The sequence below is a fragment of the Urtica dioica genome, chromosome 9 (genome assembly GCF_054948205.1).
Source record: "Urtica dioica subsp. dioica isolate 48M chromosome 9, U.dioica_male_clone48M_v1_H2, whole genome shotgun sequence".
In the NCBI taxonomy this organism is placed as follows: Eukaryota; Viridiplantae; Streptophyta; class Magnoliopsida; order Rosales; family Urticaceae; genus Urtica; species Urtica dioica.
Window position 1 is genome coordinate 15,133,362 of NC_142764.1, and position 13,990 is coordinate 15,147,351.

General features: G+C 33.9%; 1 protein-coding gene across 1 annotated transcript; it reads right to left on the reverse strand.

Annotated features, from left to right (window-relative positions):
- Positions 1-599: 599 nt before the first annotated feature.
- LOC149385214 (protein S40-6-like) lies at positions 600-1,700 on the reverse strand. Its single transcript, XM_089624912.1, has one exon. The coding sequence runs from the start codon at positions 1,563-1,565 to the stop codon at positions 933-935; it is 633 nt and encodes a 210-aa protein (XP_089481038.1). The 5' UTR covers positions 1,566-1,700; the 3' UTR covers positions 600-932.
- Positions 1,701-13,990: the final 12,290 nt, after the last annotated feature.

Here is a 13,990-nt window from a genome sequence, read left to right on the forward strand (position 1 = left end):
TAGCTGAATATGATTTTTGTATAAATATTTAGATATGATTTTTGCACCACTAGATCCCGTAGGAGAAGTCTGAGAATGACGGCATTTGAAAACGCAATAATTTACAACAGATTAAGGTAGAAAAATTATGTTGATGATTTGTGTTACTTGAAAAAGACTGATAACCTACAATTTTTTATTTTCATTTGATATTTTGTTTTACAATTGTGTTTCTGTGATCCACTTTTTCTACGAGTTCATTTGTAATTTCAATATTTTTTAGCTTTTGTCAATATGTTATCATTGATGAACTCTTTTATTAAAAAAAAAAAAAAATTGGAATAGACAGGCAGAATTAGAAGCAGTAATATACTACTGACAATAATATATAAAATTATTTTGACTATTTTTTACGTTCCAAAATTCAACAACCTAAATCAGCGATGAAAATCAATCATTTTTATCCAAATCAAAAGTTTGATCCTTTTTTTTTTTTATCAAATCAAAAGTTTAATATAAGAAGCTGAATTATTCGCCGAAGTATATAATCAAAATCCACCGGTACAGCACTATATATATATATATATATATCCACAGTTGTGTAGTGCAGACTATGAAGAGGTTGTGAATTTTCTTGACGATTCTTTCCAATACTGAAAAACCCCAAAAATTAATACAAAATTGAATGAAGTAGAGACAGAGAGACTCGGAATCCTAATATTTGGATTGGGTTGGGGCTCATTTTGCAAACCGAGTTCACTCGTTTCAAACCGAGTCAAACCGTGCTGAATCATCGCCCCTTTTACAATAACAATAACAAACATCAATCTCTCTGTCTCTCCAATAACGACGATCAGTTACAAAATTCACAGGCAACCAAAACCATACATACCAAGATGAACCTTCCTTTTCAACTAAACCCCTACACATAAATATATATTATATATATAATTTCAACCGTCGAACCCGGTCTGCCTCCAAACGGCGTCGCGAACCCGGCTCAAATCACGGCCCTTGAGAGTCCGTCCGACGCCTTCGAATACAGAATTCGCCGCCGAGTTCCGGCTATGCGCCGACACGCGTGCCAGGTACTCGTGCGGCGGAACGATCTCCTCCGACGACTCATCGTCGCCGCCGATACAATCGGCGCAACCGTCGAACTCGTGAAGCGACTCCACGGAAACCACGCGGAGGATCTTGCTCCAGTCCGGCACGTTCACCGGCGCCGACGCCGCGATCTGGTGGCCGGACCTCGGCGTCGACGCTGCGCCGCCGTCGTTTCCTCGGAACTGGTGCACGATCCTCGACGAGGCCGTTTTCCCGGCGTCATCGGCGTCGAAGGCCAGCGACAGTCCTCCGACTTGGCGCTCCTCTCTCCGGTGGTTCCTCGCCAATAAATCGTCGGCGTAGATCGGCGGCGCGTGGTCCACCATCGCCGCGGCGTCGTCGTCGACGATTGACCAGACGTCGTCCTCGCCTAGTTCGGGATCGCCGCCGGAGAATCCCTGAGCTCCGCCGTAGCCGTAGCCATAGCTTCCGAGCAGCCTCTCGCTCCGGCTTACAGTCAATTTTCGTCCCTTGGCCATTTTTTTAACATAAGAACAATAGTTGATAGTTTTTTTTTATAAAGAATTAGGAAAGGAAAATGTTAGGAGTCCATTGATGTATATGTGTTTTGGAGGTTTTATTTGCATATAAGATTGGTGAGGTAAGAAGTGTGCGTGTATTTATAGCGTTTCTAGTTTCTACGGGTTCTTTGCCACGTCAGCGTTTTCGTTTTTTCATTTCGTCTGAATTTGGACTTCATTTTGGTCAAATTTCGGCCAGGTGAAAACGACAAAACCAGATAATTTGTGTCTATTATCTAAGGTGTGTGTAACCGTGAAAGTAAAATGTAATACAACGTCCTTGAGGAAGATTTGATCGCGTAACTGTGAAAATGAAAAACGTGTTTATATTATTTGTAATTTTAATTTATATATTGCAACAAAATTGATTTTTTATTATTATAATAAGTAATTACTGGCTATTGTTCACGCGACTTTGTAGGCACGTGGATTCCACAGTCTTCAATGAACCCAACAATGTGCCCTTTCTTTTTTTCTTTTTCTTTTTTTATTTAATTTTATTTTCTCTTAATAGTTAATACTTAATGCTATTACATTGGAACTGTACTCTCGAATAATCATATTTCATATTTGATATCAACTTTTTATTTTATTAGTACGACAGAATTTTTGTTATGTTTGTTAGTTTCCGGAAGAAAGAATGTGTCATTTCTGGTATAATGAAACAACTTTTCTTTAGTGTAGTTGTCTTCAGTTACCACGAGGAAAATAATAACTGAACAACAACCACCAAATCAATTTAGTTTTAGGCCGTTTGATTTACGTATATTTGCCTTCTCAACTAATCTTCACTAAAAAGTTACCTCGACCAAAATAATAATTTTTAAATCGAAAGCATCTAAATAAATGGTAAGGAGAGTGAATAAAATAAAATCAAACTGAAATGTATTTACATTCCAGCTTAATCGGATAAAAGGCCAAAATACTTCATCAAAATAAAATTGAGTATTCCCGCTTATGTATGCCTAATTTTGTACAGCATGTGTTAATGCCTGAAAATGGATCAACACGAAAACCGGTCCGCGGTTCGGTCTAGGGCCGGACCCTATGACCGCGCGGTGGTCGAACGGAGAAGTTGTCTCGGTACTTGTCGCCTCTGCCGTGTCGGAAAGGGGTTTCCGACGTCTCTTTACCTGAAAAAAAAAAAAAAAAGAGAAACGTGAGCTAAAGAACCCCAGAGGGGTTTCCTCCGGCGGGCACTCCGACGCTCAACATTAGTCCAAGTGTCTTGGTTTAAGGTTCTAGAGAGAGAAAGTCTCAGATGAGAGAGAGGCAGAGGTTTTTTAAGTCGTGAGAGAACTTCCCTCCAAATGAGGAATCTGAAGGTATTTATAGAAGTGTGATGAGTCGGGGTAGAACGGTCATTTCATTTTTCCCTTGATTTTGGTAGGGGCCGACCCTGCACAATGCTCAAACTTTCCTTGCCCTTGATCGTGTTGGAGTCTTCCTCGCCCTCGGATGGGTCGGGATTTTCTTTCCCTTCCCTTGGTGAGGCCGGGACGTCGCCCCCCTTGCCCCTAGTAAGGCCGAGACATTTCTTTCCTTGCCCTCGGCGGGGCTGAGATTTTTCCTTCCTTGCCCATGACAGGGCCGAGATTTTCCTTGCCCTTGGCGGGATGGGATTTTTCCTTCCCTGCCCTTGGCAAGGCCGGGTCGTCGCCCCCCTGCCCCTATCAAGGCCGAGAGCGGGGCTGGGGTTTTTCCTTCCCTGCCCAAGACAGGGCCGGAATTTTCCTTGCCCTTGGTCGGGCCAAGTCTTTCCTTCCTTGCCCTTGGCGGGGCTGGTATTTTTCTTTCCCTCCCATGACAGGACCTGGATTTTCCTTCCTTGCCCTTGGCAGGGCTGAGTCCTTCCTTCCTTGCCCTTGGCAGGGCTGAGACTTTTCTTTCCCTCCCATGACAGGGCCTGGATTTTCCTTTCTTGCCCTTAGCAGGGTTGGGTCCTTCCTTCCTTGTCCTTGGCACGGCTGAGAGTTTTCTTTCCCTCCCATGACAGTGCATGGATTTTCCTTCCTTACCCTTAGCAGGGCTAGCCTTTCTTCCTTGTCCTTGGCGGGGTTGGGATTTTTCTTTCCCTCTCATGACAGGGTCTGGATTTTCCTTCCTCTTGGACTGGGCTTGCCTTCTCAATTTTTTGGGTTGGGTTTCGATGTTTTTTCGGGTGGGGGAAAATCTCCATAACAGTATGCTTGCACATCAGTTCATCATCTAGTTGCTGAGGTTTAGTACCAAAGTATTTGATTTTGGAGTATACTTTTATCGTAAGTTTAAAATAATAACTACAAGTTGACATGATGGTACGTCTATGTGATATCACTCTCCGACGTGACATTACTGAAAAACCAATAGCCAACAATCCCCGGCAAATTTCCATTACAATCTACTCAATTTCAACACATAATTAATGTCAGTCTTTCAACCGAAGAAAAATGATAACTTTGTAAATACTAAATAGACAACCAGCTCGATATTTGAAAGGAAACACTTACAATAATTAGGATATTCTGGCTTAATAGTCAATATATATTAATCAATGTATAAAACAACTAAAATTTGCTTTAAATAAGCAAAATAATCACATTGAAAACAAAAATTCGTAAATAAAGGGTAAATAATTTTTTATTTGTCTCGGTATATAAATATATGTAAATATATATAGCTATTTTGTTAAAAAAAAAAAAAAAATTAAACGCATGTTTAAAAAAAATTATGTATATGTAAATAACTTATATACGTGTGTCAAAATTGATAGAGGGTGCCAATTTTCACTATTTTTATTTAAAAAAAAAAAATGAATGTTTTAAAAGCTCATCTATGATCTCAAATCGATCTCGTTTGGAAACTCAGTCAACAAGCGACCTCAAACTTTGTGGACGAGAGCTAGTCCATTATTTTTCTCGTAACCGCTCTATTTTCTCCAAAAAGAAGATAACCTGTGTCATGAGCTGAATGGGAGAGTCCAGATAAATGTCCATCTTTCCACCGAAGAACGCATAGCTCGCAAATCAGTAACAGCCTACAAATATAGAGATCAAAGACATAAATTAAGGTGCTTTTTATTCACAACAATTGGCTATTGTTTGTTTTTGGCGCTTACTCGTCTCTTTGGTCCAGCTATTTTTTCCTTATCCATCTATTATTCCATAAATTCAATAAAAAAAAAAATTGTTATTTGATAGTTGTTAGCGTTTCAATTAATCTATTTACATAAATCCGCTCTTATTAATCTACTTTTTTTTTTCTAGTGGTTCTTGAACTAATCCAAATCGTAACGATAATTTGAAGCTCACAATAAATTGCGACAATTTCGAAGTGATTTTTACGTTTACAAATTTTAGGGCGATGCGGCTATTTAACCATTTTTAATTTTAACTTTGGCAAAATAGCCCAACTTCCTAAAGTTGAGGCAAAAATAGTCCAAAATTTAAAAAACATCAAAAATATATTTGTACTTGCCACACAATCATTCTCAGGTTACCATAAATCACAATTCTTTTGACAAAAAACCCTAACACACTCTCGATCAATCGCCATCACCGTTTGAACACCATCGCCATCTCAGTTCATCTCCTTCGATCTCGTCGCCATCTTCATCGCCATCTTCGTCGATCTCGTCGCCATCACCATCGATCACCATCTTCGTCGCATTTTCAGTTCCACGTGCTGTCGTCCAGAGGAGTTGCCAGCCATTTCAACGACGAGTGTTTCAAATCGATAAATCTCCTGTCGTAATGCAGAGAGCGTCTGATGATGCATTGTCGATCAATCACCATCGACTATCTAGCGATAGCGGAGAGATCGGCCACAGAAATTCGCAATACGGGAGCTTCAGCGTTAAAACGTGTTGGAGGAAAGAGCTCGGCAAGCTCAAGAGTCGTCCATTTGGAGAGCTGGATCGGATTCGGAAATCGCAGAGACGAATCAAAGTTGGTGAATTGAGCAACCACGATCGTCCTCAACTGCCTCTGATCAGGAAATCGAATACGAGTAAGATATTCTCTCACTCAAAAAGGCCGTTGCCAGTGAGTATGAATCATCCACAGAAAGATTTTCCCCCAGTTTTAAAGCCCTCATTATGAAACCCTAATCCGATGAAGAATGTGCAACCAATTGACGAAGTAGAAGCACGCTTGGGTCTTCAACAAGCCCATCAACGTGATCGGAATGGGCCTCCACGACTACAATGACATAATCAAGCGTCTTTTTCTTCTTCTGGTTCATTAAAACGTAGATGAAATATTTTGAAAGCAAGATTAAATATTTTAAAACTCTGTTACCTTCTCGTTGCAAATGACTAGACTTCAAACATTTTGTTGCCTGTTTAGATGAGAGATTAAATACTTTGAAAGCACAATTAGATTTGTCGAAATCATGTAACTTGCTCATGTGTTTTGAAACTTGATTAGCAAAATCGAAGGCACGATTAGATTTTTTTGATAGTGTTTAAAAATTGGTCTCCCTCTATCCTTTGCGTGAATCATATTTCCCTCCAATGAATCTTCGTTTATTTTTATACAGAAAACGCTTGAACACTTTATTTTTAAATAAGGGCAGTGTAGCAAAATAGCCAAAATGAAACTATGAAATTGATTTTTAGCTTACGTTTCACAACTTTTAGGGAAATAGCCAACAAGTTTATGTGGCAATAATTAAGATCTGATTTGTCATTATTTATTAACAAATTCGTCATTTTCTCTCTCATACTTTTTTACTACACTTTTTTTTATATAAAAACTTCAAAAAACCATATCTATCTCATGTGAACTCGAAATTGAGTGATTTCAAATCATACGGATTCGTGACGCCGAGATCTTCAAAAATAGATCCATGGTGTTTAATGAAAAATCATGTTTAACACTATAGATGTAGAAAAATCACGTCACTACCTTAAATATGGAAATAACTGATTTTTTTTTTAAATTATCGACATAAATATAATTTTTCATCAAACACAATGTGTCTATTTTTGAAGATCTCGACGCCACGAATTTGTAGGATCTGAGATCACTCAATTTCGAGTTCGTATGATAAATATACGAATTTTTGAAGTTTTGATGCAAAAAAAAAATATTTGAAAAAAATAGGAAAGAGAAAGTGACGAATTTGTTAATAAATAAAGGCAAATCAGACCTTAATTATTGCCACATAAGCCATTTGGCTATATTATTAAAAAAATGTCAAACATATGCTAGATCCAAAATCACATGTTTAAAGTGACATAATTACTTACAAATCTCTTTAAATAAATTACAAATATATTAACTAACAATAAATAAAGAGTTAAAAATAATTTATTTCTATTTTAATTTAAAATTATTTATTTTACTAAAGCATTAAAAGAATTAAAAATTAATAATAACTAAAATTCTATTACCACGAAATTTTTCCAAAAAAAAAACACAATATATATAAATGTACATGCTCAGAAGCATAGTGAGGAAAGAGAGGATAGAGAATTTGTTTTACTATAATAAAACAAATTAAGTTTATTTTTAATTTTTCCCACTTTAATGACTTATATGTGTATTTTCAGTCATTTTAACGGATTGGTATAAATGGAGGAAGAATATTGCAACATTAAGTATTTTTTCCGCAACTTTTAACGAATGCGTATTAAAGTGCAATAAATCGAAAACATTCAATATTTTTTCCGCCAATAACTCTATATAAAAAGTGCATTAAAATATATTGGATTAAAAGTTTGGACACTTAGATTAATTATTTTGAAATTCAGAAAAACGGATTCACTCAAAATATGAATGGTATATTAATATTTTTACATTATAAGTAGTTACAATGTACTAACTTATAAAATTTTGATTATTTTACAGAATATTTAGTCTTCTTTGATTACTTCGTATAAAATATAACAATTATAATAATAATAATGAGAAGCAATACATGGGATCGTACCTTTCTTTCGTCACAATAACAAAGAGAATATTCTATATTTCTTGAGAGAATATTAATTATCATTTTTTTTGCTTGGAAGAGAGTAATATATTGATTCATGGGATCAATGGTTGCTTTGCCTTCAGATGAATCCACGTCAGCTTCCATTTTACTTCAAGTGGGTCCCGCTAATAAGAATCAATCAGGTTTGAGTTTGACTATATCCAATGCTTCCAATTAGAGCCCCACAGGGCCACGTGGGTGCTGTTCACAGGCCTAAACTCCAATTATGTAAGAGCATTTCGTTATCATTCCACGTGGTTCTAAAGTGACGGTATAATTTATTTAAATGAAAAACAAATGTTACCTGACAACACCACTGATAGTGAAGTTGAAGATTTTTGAAGCACAAACAATTGGACGGAAAAGGAAAGAGTTAAAAATTATAAAAGTTTTTAACCAAAGTGTAGTGCTCATGGTTGTAATGCAATCTTTAGCGAAAGACGTGAATTTATCAATAAATAATACGCATTTAGGAGGCGATTAGAAAATAAACTAAAAAGCACAATTCATGATGGCCATATTGGATGGTCCAAAATGAAATTTGGTGGGGTTGTGGCGAGTCCCACGATGACACTGTCACTTATGAAACTAACTAAATCATGTGTATTTTATATCCCTCTTGTTAGAACTTTGAGAGAGAATGTTTGGGATCAATTAAGAGAAGACGAAGATCTCTCATTGATGAAAAGACTGAAATGACATTTACAAGTATTTAAATGTAACGACACTCAAGCGAGAGAAATGAAACGACAACAAATAAAGGAAATGAAGAAACGACGAGTCGTTTGTTCAGACTACACTAACACCTCTCAATCGTTTTATTGCTAAAGTTATGAAAACTAGAAGGCCAAAACTCGGCCTTCTAGTTTATGAGTAAAAATTGAGATTTTGCTTTTACAATGGCTGATGTAAAAGTTCATCTTCTCTAAGTAAAGAAAGAGAGTTTCAAAATCTCAATTTCGCGGTTCAAATGTCTCGAGCTAGGCCATATCTTACCTTCTCTAGACAAATACTATTATTTTCTATATCTTAGCTTGGGTGGCATTTTAATAAACCTCCATGCCTTTTATGTGAATTGCAGATACAGTAGTTAGCTTCAGACTTTATTTATTTAATGTAATGGATTGATAGCATACATAAACATAAGATATTCGTCTTTATATATATATAATAATGCTAACGCATAAAAATTGTACTTTATGCGTACGAAGTGGGGGGAGTTTCGTGGTAGTATATAGAGGAAACCTCAAACATGAGCTAATCATATTTTGGTCTAAATAGTCATATTTTTTTTATAACCTATAAATAAATAAATGAAATTAAATGTATATTTCAATCTTATTTTCGTATTTACTATTGAAAGTTTTAAATGCATTGTGTTTAAAATAAAACCAAGCAATACCACAAAAGTAAAATATATTAAAGAGATTTGTAGCTGATTAAGCTTGTTCAAACCTAAGTATTTCATTTTGTCATACGTTTCAACTTTTTTTTAATTTATTTCTAACCATTCTTCTTACGTGACTTTGATTACGGTAAGTTGAAATTTCTATTTTATTCCTATTTAATTAATCGGTTTCAATTGGTTTACTACATTTTCTTTCCTTTCCTTTTTTTTTTCCTTACATCTAACGGTTATGTGTGATGTTTAATAATTAATATGTAATTATTGAATCTTTTCCTTTTTTTATAGGATTCGGTTACAATTTGTTGCACATGTTGCTTTGACACGTTTTTTTTAATGAATTCATTCTTTATCATCACGTATTCATAACTGAGAACTTGAATGTTCAAAATTCAAAAATTCAAGAATTATTATAAAGCTCGTGTTATATTTTTCACGATGGGTGATTCAAGAAATTCATTTATCGATTATGGTATTGTCTTAATTCACTCTATTTTCGTAGTTTAAGTTCCTTTTGTTCCGCTGTGGTGATTATCGCAAGGATGTTGATTATCGTTATTCTTCTGTGTTGGATGTGTTTTACAGGAGATCAAGCAAGACTCGACATAGTGTCACATGGTTTACTCTGACTATTCTTGGAAGTTGAATGCTAACGTTTTGGAGAGAACATTATTCATCAACACAAACGAGCTTCGACGTCCCTGATCAGTAAGTGTCTTAAAACTAATTTTTCGGGTTGTATGGTCGACAAGATTGCACAACAAAGTTGTGGCGGAGATTATGCGTACCCGATTCAAAGTGTGGATCAATAACTTCAAGGCATGGAAGGCTCGTGAAGGCTTTGAATGATCTTTGGAGAAATTTTGATAAGTCATATTCACATTTACGTACTGTGGGAGCGATGATTAATGAAAAAAACTCAGGTATAATAGTTGTTTAACTTTTATGTTCATTACTACTTACTATAAGATATTTCTTACAGATTGCATTTATTAACAGTTATTATCGACACATAACAGAAACATACACACTTATTCAAACCGATGTTGTTGAGAATTTCAAATATTTTTTCTTAGTTATTGGCGCTTCTATACACGAATGGAAATATGTATGCCCGTTGTTATCTTTTGATGGCAGTTTTCTCAAAAAGAAATCGTATGAGACATTCCTTTTGGCCACAACTGAGGATAAATATAATCATTTATTTCATTTGGCCTTTGCAATTGTTGATTCTAAGAATGAGAGCGCTTGGCATTAGTTCATGACTCACCTTTATGCTGCGTAAAGTGTCACAAATAAATCTGTAATTATGTCTAATAGGAATCCATTGATTCCGAAAGCTATCTGCAACGTCTTTCCGGAGGTCACCTACGCTATTTGTATGCAACACTTGTTGCCAAATGTTAAAGATAAGTTTGGCAAATCTTTTATTCAGTCACTGCTCCATAATTGTGCTAAGGCTTATACACACAAATATTTTGATTACCTAGTTGGATGCACTTAGTTAGACAAGCCCTAACATATAAAATATCTCTTGGATGCAAATCTCATTTTATGGTCTCGAAGTAAATTCCCGGATAGGAGATTCAATGTTATGACGATTAACATTTCCGATTGTTTAAACTCGGTGCTAAAGGAGGCTCACAGTTTTTTAGTGGCTTGTTTAGTGTTATATTAGCGTTGTAAAGTTCAAAGATGGTTCATTCATCTTAGGTTGTCTAGCTTACCATTTTTCGATTGATGGGGAAATTACCTCGTCGTCCTCCAGCAAATCTCAATCACCATCGTGTTCTATTAGAAACGCATCTTGAGAGTAGGTAGCTTCATAGTTTTTCTATGTGAATTAACCTAGAGCATAGTCAATTGGCTTCAAGTTCATCCGGTGCAACGCAGCTGCTGTATGACTGCATAGAAAATCATCTAATTGCCAAACACAACAAGTACATATTTTGTTCGCAATATCAACAATCATGTGGGCATTACCTTTGATCTGGGTATCATTAATGATATTTACCTAAGAATCAAAACATAATTAATCATTATTATACAATATTAATAATGATTACACAAAACTAACAAATATTATACGTACCTCCATTGTTCTTGAATATTCTTCAGATATATATATCATGATCCAAACTTGATCTTTTGCAACCATACCATCAATGTTGTGAAAATTGTGAGAAGTCAGGTCACAACAAAAGGGGTTGCGATATTGTCATTAGACGGCGCATGTATACTGGTTTTGTAACGTGCTTCTGTCCTTTTTATGATGAGCAAATTATAACTTTAGCATCTTCTTCTTGAACATCCTGAGATCATGGTATATTGTGAAAAAAATTGTGGTTATCAACTATTAAAGCTATATCGTCGTTTAACCGCAACAATTCGACTGGGTTATAGGAAGAAGTTTTTATAGTCCCCAACAACGAGGACAATTCTTGTTTAATTAATACCATGTTACTATCCATTATTAATATATAATACAATTTATTATAACTACAAAAAAAAACTTATTATAGCCAGTTTATTTTGAGTCACGGCCACTGGATTAGCGATTTCAATTGTATGTGTTTTTTGAAAATAATAAACATCTTGTTAATTAAATACAATTAATGATAATTAACAGGTTATAATTTATGTTATATCCAACTTCATTTACTAACCTCAGTAAACTTGGATGTTTTGACGCCACCAATAATCTTAACTAAGATTGATGTTTTCTGGAATATAAATACAGTTTTGTTATCATAAAATCATTTTAATGAATAATAACTTACTACATTAGTCGAGAAATTTTTTGAACAACTTACGTCTTCATGGATTTTTTTGTGGCGATACAGGAATTTGAATATGCTGTATTTAGAATATCCTGTAATTTTCATATTTGGTTATTAAAATCATCTTAAAAACACTAATAAATGTACTATCAATTGTAATGTAACTACTTACCGAAGGCTTGTCTGGAATGTTATTATTCTGTTTATCCGTGAACAAGCGCATCTATATCGAATACGATAAAAATTATTAGGTTTATACACTCATGTACATAACATCATGTATTTGATAATATAAAATAACATATTGCTATGTTTGTCAGCGTAATTTGTTGAGCTTTTTTTTAGATTTACGGCTAGTTAATAGACAATGTTTCTTATAGTTAACATCAACAACATTTTTTATATACTTATTACTTAGATAATTTATTACTTTTGTTATAGTTGGAGCTTCGGTGGTAGAGTTCCTTACATAGTAGTTGTCGTCTATATTTTCCTGTAAAATTCATGTGATAAGTAAAATAATTTTGATGTATTATGAATTAGTATACACAATTAACTAGTCGTTACTTACATTCGAAACTTCTTTAGCAGTCACTGGTGTTATGTTCTCAATAATATGGCTTGTGCAATCAGTCCCACCAAATTTCTATGACAGTGTCAAACATCAATAATTGTTAATTTAAATGATAACAGAAAATAAAACAAATATATAACTTTTTCCTTACCATGGCAGTATGTGTAGTCTCTACACTTGCTTCTGCAAAATCATTTCCTATGCTGTTCTGTGATCGTAACGAGTTAAATATGTAATACGTTACATTAGATTTACATTATTTGTTTAAATTAGTAGTTTCTTGTTTCTGACTCAAGTTTTTTCTTCGCATCACTATCATTCTTATTAAAGACTGTGAAATCCCAAATTTTAAGTTTTAATAAAAAGCTAAAATTTTGGTGTTCGAGTGACGTTAGTATTTTTTTTTAATAAAGTAGTAGTGAATGATTTTATGTATGTCGTAGTTTTTGAAGTTTTATTTTTTTATGTGTGTTTTAGAGTGTTTTTGAATTTTTACTATACTCTTTAGATTATAAAATATGGATATATATATATATATATATATATATATATATATAAGTTATATATTATAAATAAATTATGTGGGTATAAATATACATACTTAACATATATATTATATATATATATATATATTATGTTTATGAAGTAAAGTTAATGTTTGTACCTATACTTAATATATATATATATATATATATATATATATATATATATATATGTATACATATATAGTAACGTAATACATATTAGGTTATACACGTAATACGAAGTATATATAGTATTAGGATTAGATATTTATTAGGTTATACACGTGCATATAAATATAGATATATATATATATATATATATATATCATGATTAATAAGGCAGTAGGATTTTATACGTGTATATAAATATAAATATATATATATAATAATAATAATAATAATTAATATTAAACGTAGGATTAGGGTTTGGGCTTTTAGGGTTTATTTAAATCATATTTAAACATCTCATCCTCTTCTTTTAACGCTTCTTCCCTACTCTCCCTCCCCCATCCCCTTTTGGTTTGAAAATTCGTAACCCTAATTAGGTATGTTTTCTTTCTCTCTGGTTCGGATTCCTTGAAAACGGTTTCTTTAAACGCTTGTGCTGGTTTCAAAAAAATTGTTTTTGCGTTGATTCTTTTTGGAAACGGTAGTTTTAAGTGTCTTCTATCTAAATCTGCAATCGAAAAATATTTTTATCAAATAAAGAATATTTTCCAATTATTTTCAAATCAGCGCACAGACCTAAGACCTATTCCCGATTTTCAGACTTTAAACGCTTACTGTGAATTCAACAAATTTGGTTTTGCGTTGATTCTTTTTGGAAAAGTTAGGTTTAAATGTCTTCTATCTAAAACTTTAATCGAAAAATATTTTTATCAAATATAAAATATTTTCTAATTATTTTCAAAACAGTACGCAGACAGTTTTTGTCAAAAATTTTAAAGTTAGATTTTAGCACTTCTTTTATTTTTAATAAATAGTTAAAAATTTATTTTGGCCGTGGTTCCTTTACAAAAAGTGATCCAAATTATGTTTTATACGTACTGGATTTTTTACAGAAGTTTTCTAAGAGTTTTAATTTTTTCGCCGAAACCCTAATAGCCAAGGGTATTTTCGTAATTTCACGTTGAATTTCGTTTCTG

What these genes read in the sequence shown, in the direction of transcription:
- LOC149385214 (XM_089624912.1), bottom strand. Translation starts at nt 1,565, where the DNA reads ATGGCCAAGGGACGAAAATTGACTGTAAGCCGGAGCGAGAGGCTGCTC.